Source organism: Meleagris gallopavo, chromosome 21 (genome assembly GCF_905368555.1).
Source record: "Meleagris gallopavo chromosome 21, MGAL_WU_HG_1.1, whole genome shotgun sequence".
NCBI classification, from domain to species: Eukaryota; Metazoa; Chordata; class Aves; order Galliformes; family Phasianidae; genus Meleagris; species Meleagris gallopavo.
The window spans coordinates 9217498-9235561 of record NC_139424.1 but is presented as its reverse complement, the minus strand read 5'-3'; the positions used below and the strand labels follow the sequence as shown (position 1 = coordinate 9235561).

The window sequence follows — 18064 nt, the reverse complement described above, 5'->3', positions numbered from 1 at the left end:
ACACCCATGGTGCTACATCCATGTACCCAGGGAAGCCTGAAGGCAAGGTTTGCCTTGGGCTTTATGTACAAAACTGGCACATAGGTGCATGATTGTCTGTGCTCACAGTGAGCAGGTTCACAAGTGGGAAGAAGGGCACAATGCTGACTTACAGTGTGAAGAGGCTTGTGGCTTAGACACAGTTGCAGTGTTTGGTGTTCTGCCATATGTGTCTTTTATATTTGGTAAATGCATCTCTCCTCCATGGCATCTGGTCAGGCCATAGATGGTCTGGGAATGCTTCTCCCAGTAGTGAAGGGAGGAGGTGAGAGAATCCTTGACGGATTCTAGTAATACTTCAGGAATTTTATGTGAATGAATGCTTTGTTGTTCACTTCCAGGTTCATGTACTTCCCAGCACTTAAGACAATCATGTCAAATTTTTCTTCCTCATGACTTTTTTTTAAGCTCATGAGAAAATTAAAAATGTTTCAGCAAACTATATTTTCTTAGCAAAGAATGCAGTACTATAGTACTTTTTTCAAAGCAAATCACAGAAATATTAAATAAAGGAACATAGCTGTTTTATAGTTGGCACATTTATTTTGAACTGAGTAGGTCTGGAAAATACTAGATTAAAACTGCAGATCAAATAAAGAGTCTGCAAGCTTTCTCCAGATTGTTCATAAAAAAAAAAAAACCAACCCAATTGATAACACTGCATCAAGAAAATGTTTTTAATTAATGTCTTTAGTTAAAGGAAAAGCACTGTGGCTCTCAAACATATTATTAAATCAGTATTGTTCAGTTGATGTGATGGGAGAAGACGCTTGCAGAGTGCTGTGTTGGATTTATCGGGGCATGTTTTAATTCTAGATCACTTGCTGGATTTCACAGCTATTTGTCTGGTGTTGGGATAATTTGGAGGGCTGAGTAAAGCCAGATGACTGTATTGAACTCATTTTGTCTTTGGCTCATTCTGGAAAGAAAAAAAAAAAAAGCTATTTATAGGGTATTGTGTATGGTTAGGGTTTCTGTTCTTCCTGTTTCTCCAACTTTCTCTGGGCCCCTGTCTTTGTGCCATCACCAATAATTACATCAAATTAATTCAACATAATTGAGTTAATTATTAGATATGAAGGTTAGCACCGTGACTTCCATTGAACCAAAGCTTTTATCCCCATTCTACTGAGGTTTCATGAAATGTAAGCAAATCTGAGTCATGGGTGAAACCTAAGGCACCTCCCTTCCCGTAAAATGCTGATGTTGCTCTGAAGAACTGTCCTGCCACATTCATTCGTTCATGGGTGATAATGCCCTGTCTGTGAGGGGAATGCTCTGGAGTTCTGTGCGAGTACCCAAATACTGCAGAAAAAAAGAAATATTTGAATTGCCCCAGAGCCATTCAGTCAAAATTCAGATAGGTGGAATGATCACTGGTAGAAATTTAGATACATAGAGGATATTGAACCTGGTTTGGCTGGTGCGTATAAAAGAGAATTAGGACATGAGTTCCTAATGAGAATCAGAGGGTGATTTCTAATCTAAGCTCTGCTCTTGGTTTGTTGTGTGATTTTGTGCAAGCTACTTCATTTTCTGGAAGCACAATTAATTTTCTTGGGTGTTTTTGCTTCAGAGAGATCTGATGCTTGTGTTGTCTATTTGTACATCCATGGTTTAGGTGTAATGGGATGTTTGAATTCTCAGCACTTGTTCTCGAGATTTGTTCCTATTCTCATTTAAATGAAGACTTTCAAAATGGCTGCCGGACAGCTTTCTTTCACACAGGGCAGGCAGATGGTTTTTTCTCAGTGCCATGGAGAACAATGTTCCCAGTGGGGCCAGGTCCTCTAAACCATTGTTTAAGTCAATGGAGCTGTGCCAGCCTGTTGATATCACTGCAGGTCTGATCTGTGGGCAGTGGAGCTTATGTAGAATTAACGAAACTGGCCTCTTCCAGCATATGTCTGTTTTCCTTTTGAAAGCCTATCTTAGAGCAGAACTGGGGAGAAACAGCGAGGACTAAGCTAATGTAAGCAATATCTCATCTAATCCTCTGCTCGAGCAATGTTTAGACCCCTACAATTCAAATACATTACACTAGCTAACATCTGCCATTGCTGTCAGTTGTGGATTTTCATCGCTTCTGTCTTAGTAGCATCAAGTCATGAAGCACTGAGACCAGTTGTCACATAGCCCTTTCTGGAGTCACATACTGATTTCTTGAATGACGGGCTTCCTTCAGAATTTCTCTTTTTATTTCAAAAGAATACCTTGTAACTTTCTAAAATAAAAGCCTTATGTATAGAGATGAATGGTCCTCCCAAGGAGTAGGGGATGTGTAGGTCTTTTGTAGAACCAAAGAACCATTTCAGTTGGAAGGGACCCTTAAAGGTCATCTAGTCCAACCCCCTGCAACAAGCAGGGTCATCTACTAGACCAGGTTGCTCAGAGCCTGGTCCAGCCTGACCTGGAAAAGCATCTATCAAAGCATGGAGATTGTGTAAGACTCACTCAGCAGCTGGCTTTGTGAGGAGCATTCTTGTGGAATCCCACTGCAGCCAGTGGGATTGAGCCCTTGTCTCTGAATGAAAAGCCAATTGCTGGACTGTACTTTTTCTTTGCAACAAGCTTATTGCAAGCCAGACCTTTCCTTGTTTTTCTTATAAAACAATTTCTCTTTGGGCTAGAGTAGGCCATGGAGAGTGACAGTGAAGTTTCTGGGAGAACCTGAAATGTGGCTTTAAGAACTCACAGATGCTCCTAAGATATGGTGGGGCATCTGGCCATGTGATTGACTGTTGGTATGGTAACAATCCCTGATTAGTGAACTGTACAAATGAAAATCCTTCTTAAGAGGTTAAACACTCCTAGACTTGAGTGTTCTGTAATACTACTGCTTATAAACATTTCTCCCATCAGCAGGCATGTATTTTGCTCATGTTGCAGTGGGCCTAGAATTGTAGCCAGAAAGTTATTGTACTACCTGTCATGCAGTAATAGGGAGAACCACTGTTGCTAAACTGGAGCACTTAAAAATGCAATATTTACAAGAAAGGGAGGAATGAGCAGGCAGCTTTGTTTTAACGCTAATGGCAAAAAGATAAAACTCACTTCATATTGGGCGTGATCTCAAATATAAATACTTACAAACTTAATCAGTAAAAACTGAATTCATGTTGGCTGAACTTGTACTGAGTGGTTTACAGCTGGGAAGATAAAGTTCTTATAAGACTGGCTTTCAGAATTTTCTTTGTGAGCTGGAAGTAGTCACTGGGAAAAAATAGATTAAGTTGCACCTAAATCAGGGAGACTTTCGTCTGTGCCCCCATTGCTGCCTGAATTTGGTGTTTGGTGAGCATGCTGCAAAGCATATTTGTTTGATTAGTCTAAGCATGTTCATTAATTATCCAAAACTGGATAATCTGGCCTAAATGTTGGAAGTGCATTGTCTCACTGGTGTTAGATGGTAAGCCTCCATGTTTTGCTGTGTTTGATGTATTGCATGTCTCTGCTTTGTGATACTAAATGATACTGTAAGGTAAAACTCTTGTCCTGCAGCTTTGTTTGCTTGATTCACATAAGCAGTCTTCTGACCTGCACTCTGAGTTGTTTGTTTAATATTTAGGTGCATCACAGCACAACTTCTGAGTGGAACCAGTTTATCCAGCAATTTACCTTCTTCTCTGCCCTGTCATCATCATTATATACAGCTCTGATGATGCAAAGATTGAAGTTTGCACATTCAAATTTTTGCTGGAAGGCAACTTCTGGTAGTGTTCAATAGCATTAGGCCTAATACTGAAGCTGACAAACTGCCTGAAGCCCGTCTGACTGATGGCAATTCCTTGTCAGGCAGATGTTTGGATTTTTTTTGTTTGGCCAGTTTGTAATTTCCTGTATGCTGATACTCTTATAATGCTACCTTTACAGCACAGACCTATGTTGTCATTTAATTGTTGTTTGACATTGCTTGGTGCATGCAGCAGAGAAGCAAAGCAGAGAGCAGAGGAGAACAGAAATAGAAGTGAACAGAACAAGAATGTCTGACTATCATCATTCATGCAATAAGACATTAGAGATCGTATTCAGAAAGGACAGAATCCACAATAATGACAGACCACAGCTCGTCAGAAATCATCATGTCAAACCAGCAGATCTTAATAAAAGCTCAGCATGCTGGAGAGATGTGTTTATTACAATGTGATTTTGGCATTGTACATGCTCACCCATACACGAGAAAGGGTGTATCTACAGGGCAGGCCATTGCCCAGGGCTGCAAAGCATTCGGTAGCTGTGAGTGAATGTGACTCGTAGGGACGGACGTTTGCTGGTTTGCCTAAGGCAGCAGAACTCATAGAGCTGGCCTTGAACACAGTCACTGTTCATTCTTCTGTGACCTTCTAGGAAATATGGAAAACCTATTACAGTGCAGTAACTAGAGAAGAAAGGACTTCACTGAAACAGGACAAGTCTGCTACTCTGCTGCAGGAAGCTGTAAATATATTTAACAACTTTGTCCAAAATCTGAGGCTGTTCCCACATTCCGTGTGGGAAGCTGTGAAACGTGAAAGGGAGGACAGATGTAACCATATACAAAGACAAAAGAGTGGGGGTTCTACTCAGAAGCAGCAGTTCACTCGGGTGTTGTCCTGGGCTGATATCAGATCTCGAGCCAAGATGTTGTGTGGTTAAAGAGGTTTCAAGAAGCCTCTCATTTTATTCTTATTTTGGCAGCTAGATTATTGCTTCTCTGCACAGAAAATGTTACCATCTCATTTTGCAGAAATGTCACTTCTGGTATTTATATTCTAATACAAACAGGCCCGGGAAAGGCATGGCATGTCAGGTTACACAGCTAAGCTATGAATCTTTAATAGTAAGTTGATTGGTGATTTTTTTTTTTGAGTATTATTGGGCATTTATTTTTTTTTATTTTCGAGGAAGACAATTTTGGCACGTTAGGTAACTGTAGACGATTTCAGTGTTGGAATACCTGAAATAATATATAGTAATTTTTGGTGGGGAAGGAACATCCCAAAATAGGCTATTTCTGTGCTGTTTTATGAATACTTGCATAGCTGTGAATATTCTGAAGCATCTTCCTAATTAAAACTGCACTAATGCTGCTCAGCAGATACTTTACATTATTTTTTCCTCTTTTTTTTTTTTAGAAGTTTTGATTGCTCAATCCTAATTTGCAAAATCCTAATTTGCAAAATCCACCATGTGTTTCTCAACAATTTGATGGAGTCCAAACAGAGCCTACTGACACCCAGTATGGGTGTATGGTTTTCTTGAATATGTGCTGCGATGAGCTCGTAAGAGACTATGGGGCAAGAACCTCAAGCTCTGGTTCCAGCTTTTGTGTCCACGTGTACCTTCAGTGGAACAGCCAACTGTGAGAAAGAGAACCACTGGATATTCTGTTTTCATAGATATTTCTCTCCAGCTTCTGTCTTGTGTGCTTGGATTTGTGTGAGATGGCAGCAGTCAGCAGCGATGTGTTCCCCACCAAAGATCCTGAGATGGGTTGATGGTTGGAGCACTGGGTTGGCTGTGGGAACCCCCGCAGTCCTGGTGAATAGCATTCAGCACTGGGGACCCTTGTTGCCCTGTGGACATGGGGATGTCTCTGAGCTGTCAAGGCAGTGCTCCAGACTAGCTTTGTGTCAGTTAAGTGACCAAATTAAGTGAGTGTTTCAGCTCCTCATTGGAGTCTCTGAAGCCCAGCGTTGGTGGCCATTTAACTAGTCTGAAGGGAGTGAGATTCAGGCTTTTGAGCCATAGGGATTTTTTTGAAAAACGCACTAGCAGGAGGAAAAAACAGCAAACCATCTGAGCAGTGGTATAGTGTTGTGTCAGTGTCGTGGGTTCAGGTATACACAGGGTCAGTTTACAGGCTCGCTAGTACAGAGTGCAAGATTAATTGGCTTTGGTCAGCTTTTGCTTCACTATTTGAATATCATTATCAGGAATGTAAATGATTATGCTATGCAGAGAAATACCACAATACTCTCAGTGTCTCCTTTTATACTTGTCTCTTTTTAAACAGAGCTTTATCTAAATGCAAATCTGATTTCAGCCTTCTGATTAGGACATTATACAGTCATCCATTCCAGAAAAGCATAATTAGTGTATTATTTTATTTCTGACTCAACAGTTCTTGGTTTAGATAGTTTCTATTGTACAGTGCATAAAATTTAAGTTATCAGAAGGAAATTTACATTATTAGTCACGATTATAGCCAGACTTTGTGAGGTTGAAGGTTTTTTTCTTGGCAGATAAAAATGGTAACATTTGTAGGATGTTTTTAGAACAAAGACAGTAGTGCAGATTCTTACTATACTTCATTGTCCTTTATGTGTGTATGCAAAATGGGCAAATTACTTCAAGTTCTGATGCAAATGCTCTGATGCAGTGTGCTGTACAAGTACAAAGTTAAATGTTGGGAAGAGGCAAATCTACGCTATTGCATTATGCTAAGAAACTGTAGAAATTCACCAGGTTAGTCTGATTGAATGGCTGTTCTGCCAAACAGCATTAGGTTTTCGGTATTCTCTGGTAGACTTACAGTGAAGTGCCATAAGAAAGCTAACAGTTGCTTTCAGGAAGCAGCGTAGGATTATAGCAAATTTGGGAATTCTGTAGGAAGAATTAGGAGTTTTCTACACAGTAGAAGACAGCTAATGTGAGTTGTGCTGTCATTATAGCAGTTGAGGGAAATTGCTATGAGGGAGTTTTTTCCTCTGCTGTAAGTGTGGAGACTTTCTCAAATTCAAGTCTTTCCAGTGGCTGGTGGTTGTGAATTCTGCAGGCTGTGCAGTGCCTTCTCAGCACTCTTCCTTCCAGTCCTGCTGGTGACGTTGCCCAGTCGCAAGAAAAGCAAGAACAAATTGGTTCTTCTCTGCTGTACTTTTGCTGCTGGTGGGTATTATGCATCCTTCTTCCCATCTGGGTTTTTATAACCAAGTTTACAAGTTTAAAAGAAGATTAAGAGAACGTCAAGGGCAGGCAAGTCTTTTTATAATAAACAATGAACGTGTTTTAAAGCTTTGCTTTGTGTTGGGAGAGGCCTGCTTATGACTTATAAGTGAAAACTGCTGATAGTGAAGAAACATGAGACCCCCAACCTTCCCTGTCCCTGCCTGCTGTTTATGCGAACGTTTTCTGTCACTGTGGTTGATCATCTTAGCCAGCACTGTAAAAGTCTATGAATGAGATGCCCAGAGTGCCCAAGCAAAACTGAGGCCTGCTCTGGTTAAGTTCTTTTACTATATTTCTGTTTTCAAGGTAGGTCACAGACTTGGAATCATCCTACTTGATTTAGGCTTGGAACTGCAGAATCTGTATTAAAACCCTTGTTTTGCTACTCCTGCATTCAGTGGAGAGATTAGGGAGCAATTGAGTCTCTGTGTTACCTGAGCCACATTTTGGAGTTTCTTTATCATTCTGCTGGTTGGAGGGGTGGCACAGGGATCTCTTACTGAGCTCCAAGGGTGTCATAACCCTTTTTCTCAAATGCTAAAGTGGAGTGAATGCAAACCAAAAAAAAAGCTCAGAACTGATGTTCAGCATAGGTTTCATTGTAAAGAGAGAAAATGTTTTAGCAAAAAGATTGGAAGTGAATGAGAGATGAACTGCATTCTGGGGGTGTTCAGATCACTATTTTAAGCTGAATGTTTCCGTGCAAATCCATAATTAGCAAAATTGATGAGCTGACAGATTGAGTAGTTGGGGTGGAACCATTTTGAAAAGTCAGCTCTTAGTCTGTGCTTCTGAATCTTTGTTAAATCTTTTTGCCCAGTATTTAAGTCCTTAATTATTAAGTGGGTGAGGGTGAATGACTTCTATTGAACAAATGTGAGTGAACAGAGCTTGAATCAAACAAGCATAATGAAAAGATTACTGTAGCATTGAAGGACCAACTTGTTGTCCTCGTGGTGGAAGAATGGTTTTCTAATTGTTCTTGAAACCCAATGGAAGCCATATTTTGGCTGTGAATAATTCCCAGGAGGTATTATTTGAAGTCTTACCTCATCTCTCTTACTTTAATAATAGAATATATCAAATATTCAAAACCAGGCACACCCTAGGAAGCTCAGAGTGCACTGAACAACTCATCTGTTTTAGATAAAGATGGGACTGTTCAGTGGTGGGTGAGGCTTTCTGACCTCAGTGACCTCCCAGGACCAGTTCAGTTTTGTCTTTGTTACCTCTCAGTTCTGAGAGGAGGGAATGACTGGCAGAAGAGAAAGCTTACAAGGATGGGAGCCAGATAATTTAAGTTTTCATACCAAGACATTGTGATTTCGCACTCAGCTGTAGTGTGAAGTGTTTGAAAGTTAACTCTGGTCATCACCTACTGCATCTACTTCTGAGTTACCTGTAAATAATTAAAGAAACAAAACGTCCTGCATCTTGTCCATGGAATCTTTCCTTAAAATGTTATACTATTTGTGTCCTGAAGATGTTTATTTTAGAATTCAGTAATAATAACCAAATGAAAATTAACCACTTTTGTTTCTGATGTGTATTAGGCTTCCTGGCACTGCCTGCAAAACCACAGGACTGCCATTGCCATATTTGATGTTGGCATTGCCCATCTACCCATCTCAAGAACGTTCCTTATCTACTTTAAGATCCCCGGATGTCAGTACTTTCCCAAGGACTGTGTAAGGAAGTGACCATCCTAAATTAGTTTTGATAGTCTTTACTTCATCAGTTCATGAGATAGCACTTAACAGTTACTCCCTTAAAACTCATCTTTTTCTCTTGAGGGCTAGAAAAAGATTTTCCTTGTGAAGTGTCATCATAGCTTTTCTTAAGGACTTCCATGGCACCCCTCACTCATTAGCTGTGACTTTCCTAAGGACCTGCAGAAGGAGACTGTTACAAAACTTGCCTGTTGATAGCAGCTAAGCAGCTGGTGAGCTATATTGTGTGCTCTATTAGTCTGCACAAAAACATGTTCGGATTGCTGTCACCTCCTCCCCATTCCCATCCCACCTGTTTGGCTCATCTGCCTCATCTTGTGACTTGTCATCAGTCTGCCTTGTAAATAGTTTGTGGCAGAAACTTTTTCATGAGATACCTGTATAGGTATACGCAGAAAGAGGAAGTACCTACCATGACTGAGCCTGAGCTCTTGGCTGAAGATTATGGCCACGATTCCAATGCAGATAATAATGCTAATATTGCAAGACTTTTTCTCACACGTCTTCTGCAGACAAAGAGCTGTACTGCAGCAAACACTTTACAGGATGTTACGTTTTTGAATCCAGCTACCTGTTGTTGAATTGCTATAGTATAAATTTCACCCCGTCTTCAAACCTTTGCTATGGCTTAAGCTTTAAAGATATTGCTGTAAATCAGCAGAGCTCTTGTTCCTTTGTAGAGAGATGCTCATTTGTACCTACTTGATTTCACCACGGTCTGTTTTGTTTTACTAAAAGTAGAAATCACAGCAGTAGATATCTCATTCTGATGGACATTTTGTAGATGCTCAGTGAACAGCTTTTTGCCACTGTGAGAAGTACCAGTGTCTGCAAGTGTTCATATTGCAGGTGCTTAGAAAGATGATTTTTAAATGTTCCAGCATTATTGTCCTATGGTATTTATTCTGTTGTGCTTCAAAATTCTTGAGAGATACTAAATTCCATAGCAGATGGGAACAAATCTGTATCACATTCAACAGAAAATCTCCACTATCCTAGTCACTTCTTACTTTCTTATAGATATTTTTTAAAATATAAATGTAGTTGTCTGTACGTGGGGTTTTATTTTAAGGCGACAAACCCTGTCCTCTTGTAGTTATAAAACTTTGTTCAATTGGAGCAGTTTTTTGTTAATGTCAGGAGCTGTAGCTGCTTGGCAACTGAATGGATGTAAGGAACTCTAAGGTATGACCCTTTCAAATCTGTGAGAAAGTTAATGTGAGTTCTGAATGAATATTTTATGAAATCTGAGGAGACTAGAACACAGTGTCTGATTCAAGGGTGCAGTGTTCCTGCAGCAAATGTTGGAAGGTACCAGGAACTTTATTCTCTGTTTCTGTCAGAATATCAAAGAAATTAAAATAGTCATATGGATGATGAAATGTAAACCTCCATAACCTACTAAGATGGGGTTGCTTAAATAATTCTTCCAGTTTTTAGTATGTTTCTGATAGGACCTGGATAGATTGTGTTATACGGTGAGATCAGCTCCGAGCTGACTGAAAGCAACGCTTACAGCAGGCTTTATTTTGGCCTACACAAAGGTCTGAGATGTTGCACAGACTGTGCTATTTCTTAAAGGGTTGTCGTGAAATACATTTGGATCCAAAGTACTTAGAAAAGTACAGTTTGGATTTAAATTGCAGCCTTTGCTTTTTTTTCTGTGCATCTTGCAAACTGTTGGAGAAGTATTGCAGCCTCTTAGAAATAATCAGTATGATCCCTAGCAGCCCATGCACAGGATGGTTACTGTGGTACTGTACTCAGAAATTGGCCAAAGACATTGCTTAAGAGAAGGAAAACGTAAATAAATCCAAGTGATGGGTGAGTATTATAAAGGGTGCTACAGTACTGACATATAGCTTCATTATTCAGATACTTATGTATTATCTTTATTCTTAAAAGAGTAATGATGTAGAAGTGCTATTTTCCAAATGTTAATTCAGTTCTCTGCAGATGGCAACCATCTGTTAAATGACAAGTCCTGTACCATATTTGAGTAGCACTTTATATAGCTTGGATGGACGTATTGGTGCAATACATAAATGGAGTTACCGAGGTGACACCTGGTAGATTTGTTCGTTTTCTGTTGCTTTTCCGAAAACCAGAGAATTTCAAAGCTCAGTATTTTTTGCATATCTTCTGTATGTTGAGTTAAAGCTTGACATTCACAAGCCAGTCCACAACATACTCCTGAGAGAGTCACAATGCTAGGAAATACCTTTAAATTACAACATAACTAATTATCAAGGCCCTAATTCTACAGTGTCACCATGTGGATGAGCTCTTACAGATACTCACAGGAAACACTGCAAGCTTTTATGAGCCTCAGGATCATCATGGCTTAACAAGCAAACAGCTCTTGGAGCTGCCAGTACTCCGTTATTTTCTGTTGTTGCTTTTTTTTGTTGTTTGTTTTTTTGGAGGGAGGGTGGTTGTGCCTGGTTTCTTTTTTCTAGGAAAATAGTAGCACTGTATTACAATATAGCTTAGTGTTACAGGAGTAAAGTGATCTTTTCTGCATATTTGTTTGTTAGCCAAGCAAGTTCTGATCCGTTTCATATTGTTTTTTTCTAAAGATTTTTTCAAGTTATGGTGCTAAGTTTTAATTCACATGCCTTGCTTTTGTTGTTGTAAAATTGCCTTATGCTTTTATTACTGTGTTTTTGATAAAATTCAGTGAGTATCCTGACTTGTGTTCTTGATTTTTTTTTTTTTTTTTTTTTTTTTTTCTTTTCCCTACAGCTGAAAAGCTGGATAATGGCTCCACTACCCAATGCTGGATTAGTTCGGAACGCTTTGCAGTTGTATCGTTATTTGCTCCGATGCTGTAAGCAGCTTCCTGAAGAGAATATTCGTCAGCATTACAGACATGCAATCAGGCAGGTGAGAAATGTAATTCTTTTCTGTTATTGAGTTCACAGTTGTGTTGTAGGTCTTTTATTTTATTTTATTATTATTTTTTATCCTACAGTTTGGACCAATTTCTTATAACTCCTGGAACTTTAAAGCAAATTCTTCTGTAGGCTTGAAACCTGTGTGGATTCAGAGGATTATACAGGGATTATGTGAAGGAACATTTGATTTTGTTTGCTTTCCTTTGCTTTCTTGTCAGTTCTTGTGTTAGTCAAGGTAGTGAACAATTGTTTATTTACCTCTTCACATCCTTTTGGTAACACTTGCTATTCCCCATCTGGGATTGTCTTCCACAACAGGTATTCATGTGGAGGTTATTTAATGCCTTTGATTATTCCTGTTGTCCTGTGTCTCTTGTATTTTACTATAACAGACAACTTCAAGGAAACTTCACTATGTAGTGTTTTATTTAGGAGTTGTTGAATTTACTGGGATGTTACGTGCTTTCTAAACCAGAGCTTGTACTTCTTTGCATTTCTACATTGAGATACCTTGATTGTTGTTCCAAATTGAAGTTCTCATAGTCTCTGATCATCTTTTTGGTATTTTTTTGACGATAATGTGTGAAAAGAGTAAAAAAAAAAAAAAAAATTGTATATGAAAAATACATTTGATAAGCCTTGTTTTGGAAATAGAGTGGGCAGGTGCTGTGATGTATATTTTTGCATCTTCAAATCAAAAGTTGGCGTTAAATTTTCTTCGGGGTTTAAAAGTGATCCTTATTTAAACAATGGGTGCATTGAGTTGACTAGTCAGTGTAACACCTGAGATTAAATGTTGCAGAGTTTCAAAGTTCATGCTGATGAAGATGATCCTGATAGAATACAGCAAATTATTAAGAGAGCCATTGAGGATGCTGACTGGGTCATGAACAAAGTAAGTGCATTAGATTGTCTAAGCTTTTCTCTGACTCAGTTCAAAATGAAGAAAACATTGCAAAACAAATTATGAACAACAAATTGTTGTACAAACTGTTGTTTGGGACACTGAAGTATCCAAGTGAAAGGAAATAACTTGTCTGCTAGGTTTATGATTGCAGTGGTTCCTGTTTAAAAATTCATCTTTGCCAGTGTAAAATTGTATTATTTAGAACCATTGATGTTTTAAGTTAGTCTACATGTAACCTGCTTCCATTAAGAATTAGATTAAATTTCCACAGTGGTGACGAATATAAATCTATCACAGAGGAAAGGTATAAAATTTTTGCAAGTCACAGTTTGTAGATACTCAGTTGCTGCATTCCTAACAGGAATCTATCTTCTCTTAGTCATTTTGTTTAAATTTGCAGAATGTTTTTTTTTTCTCAAGTCCTGTCTGTGACTGTACAGGTCAGAGTTAGCACAGTGGCAAAATCGTGGTAATCCGTTTACTCATAGTTATCACCCAGTGGAAATGCATCTTTATTATCATAGTTGCTCAAAATATCATTAAGTTCTGCAAGGTCCACATCAATGTAGGCTAGCTGAAAAATTGTGGAATGACAAACCAGATACTTAAATAAAAGAATATACATTGTATGCTAGTAGACGGCTGAGAGTACGTGGAATTCCTTAGATTTATATCTGTCTGGTGAGCATGACATGTTAACATGGATTTCTGAGTATAATGAAACAAGTCAAAAATTCCACTTGCTCTAAGTATCTGTGATTTAATCTACTAAATGACTGTTAAGTCCTTATCTCTGTCAGTCCATGAAATCCAAATAAGAATTGTTACAGGAGCAAGCACAGATTAGTCATAGATTACAAAATTATAGTAGTAGCTAAATCCCAGCAGTTACAGTCTAGTAAATAACTGTCTGTGCATGAATCAGATTTTGTTTGCCGTACAACTATGAAAAGCATCATTCAGATTCTGCAGCTGAGAGGAAGATCAGATTCACAGTGTTCATGAGAAAGCAAATGTCTCCATTATTTTATATTGTAGATAGAAAGCCCATCACATCTCTGTTGAACTGAAAGGAAACTGAGACAATTTTGTGTAGATGAATAGACTTGTAAATCCTTGACAGTAAGAATCATTGCTTTTAGTTATGCATTTTTCTCCACTAATAATGTTTTTTTTTTCCTTCAGTATAAAAAGCAGAAGTAGAAGAAGGATGAAGACAAGAATGTCATTGGTAAACACCCTTAGATGACATCAGTCAAATAAGTCCAGTCCTATGGTACAGTTATTGCTTGCAATTTTACCTAATGCAAATACAGTAATATTTCTGAAGCCATTTGAGATAATAGATAACTGACACAGCCTAGGTTCAAAGCATTAGCATGTATAATTACAAACCTTAGTTTGTAGCTAAACTTCCCTAAGGTTTGCATAGGCCAGAACATTTCTCAGGAAAAGTGAGCATGAAAACGTAATGCAGTAAAAGTAAATAATAAATAAATATTGCTTGATTAATTGTTCATGTCTGAGTTATTCCCGTGTGGAAAAAACCTAACTACTTTCTGTGCGTAAAGGTCTGTACTGAGAGCCTGCAAATTTGGGAAGTGCTCATTCAGGATGAGAGCAAATTTCTCTTCACTTGATTGTGCATTAAATTACACTGTTAGATCTGGATTCTCGGTGGTATAACACACACTAAGCACATCAAATAGTAAATTTTTTGTTTGGTAGCAATGTTCTTCTGTTAAAGTACCAATGGGTTTAGGCTTATGTTTATGCAATGTTCGTATCTAGTAGCAGAGAGGAAGGTGTAGGTTACTGAGTGGAGAACATTGCCATGGGGGCTTTAAGCCCATCTGAAGCTTGAACTACAGTGTATCTGTTGGTAGCCAGATTGATCAGTCTCACCTCTTGTCCCTTCATACAGACATCTTCATTCTACTCTGTAGGTTTACACTTGAACTAATGTTTGTTTTTTCTTATTTTACTGCAGTTGCATGTTCCCTGTGACCCTAATTTCTAAACTCTCCAGAAAAGACTCCATTCAGCTGAGTTCTGTGCACTCATTGGCATGATCACTGAAACGTGCAACCTTACACAGGTATAAAGGCTTTCACATCTTTTTGAATTGTGTAATAAACATCCTTTAAAAATGGGGAGTCTATGTTCTTTTTTAAAAGACGACCGTAATTTTGCTGCCCTAATAAATTTTCATTGGTTAAAAACTCGAAACACTAGGTATCTTAATCAAATTTAGGGAGGTATAGGTTTCCTTCCACTGCATCTTCTTTGTAGCTGTACTTGGAACTTTCTGCCTCTAGATGGCAGCGCTCGCTGCTGTAAATGCATGAAGTCCGAAGTATTTGAGGATTAGATCTGTTTGTTTTTACGAACTTTTCCAAATTGCTGAGCTTATTCACCTGCGAAAATAGAACTCAGGTGCCAAATGAGATCTGTTCTGGGCTCCAGATTTTTTTTTTCATGCAGTCTAGTTCCAAGTAATCAAACAGAATTTCAGACAAGTGCTGTAAAAGAAATTAAGGCCATAATGTGCAAGTTTATACCATAAAGTGCTGAACAAAAAAATTTGATACATATCTGCTCATTTTATACCCTACTCATCAAGCATTCCTTCACTCTGTTATTGTAGTCTACCATCTTCATTATTGTCTTCTCTCTGGCCCTTCATCTTTCACATCATCTTATACATCTTCCATTTTTGTAGCTTCTGTTCTGTATCTTCTTTAATTCTGGTCTCTCATCTTCTTCCTCAACCTCAGTTCTTTCTCCTTCCCAGATACTTTTCTGATATTTGTCGATACATCAGGAGGTACTAAGGTATTACATAGAGGGCACCCTACTGCTTAATTTCAAATAACAAAGAATGAAGCTAGTAGGATGGATGCAAGTTTTTCTTCATATGGGGAAAACTACCTAAATATGTTTTTGGAAAGTGCAGCTGTTTTGGTTTGTCTTTCCAATATAGTTTGATGCAAGGTGGAACACTGAATATTTCAGCCCTGACATTTGACAAGGAGTATTCAGTATGAAACCAAACACAAATAGTGAAGCTCAAACAGGTTTGAAGATAAACATAGGAATGTGTTATCTTTTAAACAAGAGCAAAAAAAAAAAACCAGCTGACTAGTATGGAGGTGCAGTGACAGCTTTATTTCAGTACAATATCGAAAACGTTGAGACTCAGTAGCAGTAACAGTGTATGGAAACATACTGGTTTACCAAAATGTAGGTGTAACTTGCTCAGTAACCCTCCATTGCTTTAATTGTCCAACTTTATGTAGTAAAAAACATGATGTTTTGCTCAGTTAATAATTTCATGTTTATATTACTCTTACATATATAGTATTTAATTTGTGGACAGCTCAACAGAATACACCAAGGAGCTGTAAGATGTAGCCATGGCATGTGTGCAGCTCCAAATGTCTGAGGTGCCAGCTGAGATCTGAGATCATCAGACCAGAGGTATGAGAGTTAATTGTTACGGCAGACCAGGGATTGTGAATTTTAGTCTTTGGAAGCTGGTAGAATATGTACTTCTTTGTAGGGTGCAGAGAGGGAACATGGTTGAGGCAGGAGACAGTATGACTAGTATTCTGATAATTTAAAATATTTTTAAAAATAATAAAATAATAACTTTAATGTGGTGGCTCAATGTTATGGGATGTCTGAGTCATTTTTTTTTCATACAAAACATAATTTCATTTTCAAAATAACAAACCTGTGATGTGAAGATAACTTTATTTATGCTGCTAGGGGACAGGTAACTTTTTTTTGATAGTGGGGAGAGATAATGCAAACAACTGTTTACTTCCTTGTAATAGTGAAAGTGACCTCAGTGTCTAAGACAGAAGTGTTTCTCTAATGACTGGACATCCAGATCTATAGCTGAGGCTTTCTTGCTTTCGAGACATAAAACATTCTCTTCTTCAGTAGCATAATTTGAGGTGAAATGCATTGTCTTAATCAAAATGTAGATGAGAACTTGAACTCTGAAACAAAATTTGAACAGAGATCAATACTTCAGACTAAAATAATTATCCAGAAAAATTCCTTATCAGAAGTCACTTGATTGTGGAGGTGCCCTAATTTGGATCTGTTGCTCTCCCTGTTTGACCTGAGAGTTCGTACAGTAAATTGAATTTTCTTCAGCTCTGTGCCTTTCCGCTTCCTGCAGCTCTGCCTGTTTCTTCAGTTACTCCCTTTTTCACCAATTTCTTAATGAGGTGTTAATGTGCTGTGCTAAGGATTCTGTCGATTGCTGAGAGCAGACCCATTGTGGGAAGGACTTGTACAGTTATATGCATACATTGATTTCTGCTGCTCATGTGGGGAAACTTAATTGTTAAGTCTCAGTCAGGGTTCTCTGCCGGTGGTTGCAAAGAAAATATCAGCACCAGATTCATTCGTGCATTTGTGTTTCCATACTCGGCTGTGTAGAATTTTTGAAAATAGAGATGTTGGGTACAAGTTAATATATTGCATCAACAGTTCAATGAGAAGTTGGAGCTGTTTTTCTTGTAGACTTTGCAAATAGGGCCAAGCCTGTTCTGGTTATTGGTTCCTTATTTCAGTAAAAAAGAAACCCAAGCCTATTTCTGTTCTTCTATATCATGCCAGTTCTGGTAAATAATGGACTGTTGATAGGTGTTATATGCAATAACTAAACTTCAAAGTCCCCTGTTTTGCTGGGCCCAGTTATTGGCATTACCAAAGTAAACATTCAGTTAGCAATGCTGCTTTCATCAGTTTTCATTGTGTTTACAAATTAACAGTTACATTCTGGAAACAACAGTTTTGCAGCTGGTTTCTGTAAGACCTTAAGTCAATACCTTCAAGTAGTCCCGAACTGCTGGGGGGTGGCCTTGTCTCTACATAGCCTTTGAACAGTTAGCTCTGTCAGTTATGCTACCGACAGGGTTTCATGGGAGGATTGTGCAAAGCAAACATTAGAACAAAGGAAAAGACACTTATGAGATTTCTGCTTAATAGATCGGGTAAATTAGTTATAATTTTTGAAGTATGGAGAAAGAGATTGGATTTTTTTTTTCAGCTGTGGAAATTGAGAAACAAGTTCTTGGTGATTAGTTCCAGGTTATAGACTTATCAATATTGAGTCTATGGCTAGAATCAAACTTGATGCTTCACTTTCTCTCTCTCTGAAATATTGGCTGAAAATTCATGTAAAACTTCTGTATAATGTAAATATGGAAATGACGTATCTCCAAAGACTGTAACAATGACAACTTATTAGTGAGTTTGTTGAGACATTTTGTTTAGTCTGTAAATTTTTAAGCCCAGGGATATGTATTGAAGGATCTACTTCTAATTACCAGTCTCAGAGCTTCCTGCAGAAGCTTTCTGTTTAGACTTTCCTTGTTTTAGTTTCTTGATATCAGATTTTTGTACTTATAATTAGATTGTAAATGTGTGGTCTATCTAAAATAAAAGAAAATATTCTACACTTTTCATACTTAAAAAGGTTTGTCTTTCTGATCACATTTTTGTGCCAGAGATACTGATCTCAGCTCATTCTTGTTGCTGAAAGT

General features: G+C 38.2%; 1 protein-coding gene across 10 annotated transcripts in view; it reads left to right on the top strand.

Annotated features, from left to right (window-relative positions):
- The window catches only part of LYRM9 (LYR motif containing 9), a 31017-nt gene extending 15037 nt beyond the window's left edge, over nt 1–15980 (top strand). For 8 of the 10 annotated variants that reach the window (XM_085240576.1, XM_085240577.1, XM_085240574.1 and 5 more), the window contains 5 exons: nt 11442–11582; nt 12396–12488; nt 13686–13776; nt 14491–14598; nt 15880–15980. In XM_085240576.1, the coding sequence (XP_085096702.1) occupies nt 11442–11582; nt 12396–12488; nt 13686–13703 (252 nt within the window). In that variant the 3' untranslated portion in view covers nt 13704–13776; nt 14491–14598; nt 15880–15980. Of the gene's footprint in view, nt 1–6967; nt 8655–11441; nt 11583–12395; nt 12489–13685; nt 13777–14490; nt 14599–15879 lie in introns of those variants that run through there. The other 2 variants (XM_085240582.1, XM_085240575.1) reach the window with 2 other exon arrangements.
- The last annotated feature ends 2084 nt before the right edge of the window (nt 15981–18064 follow it).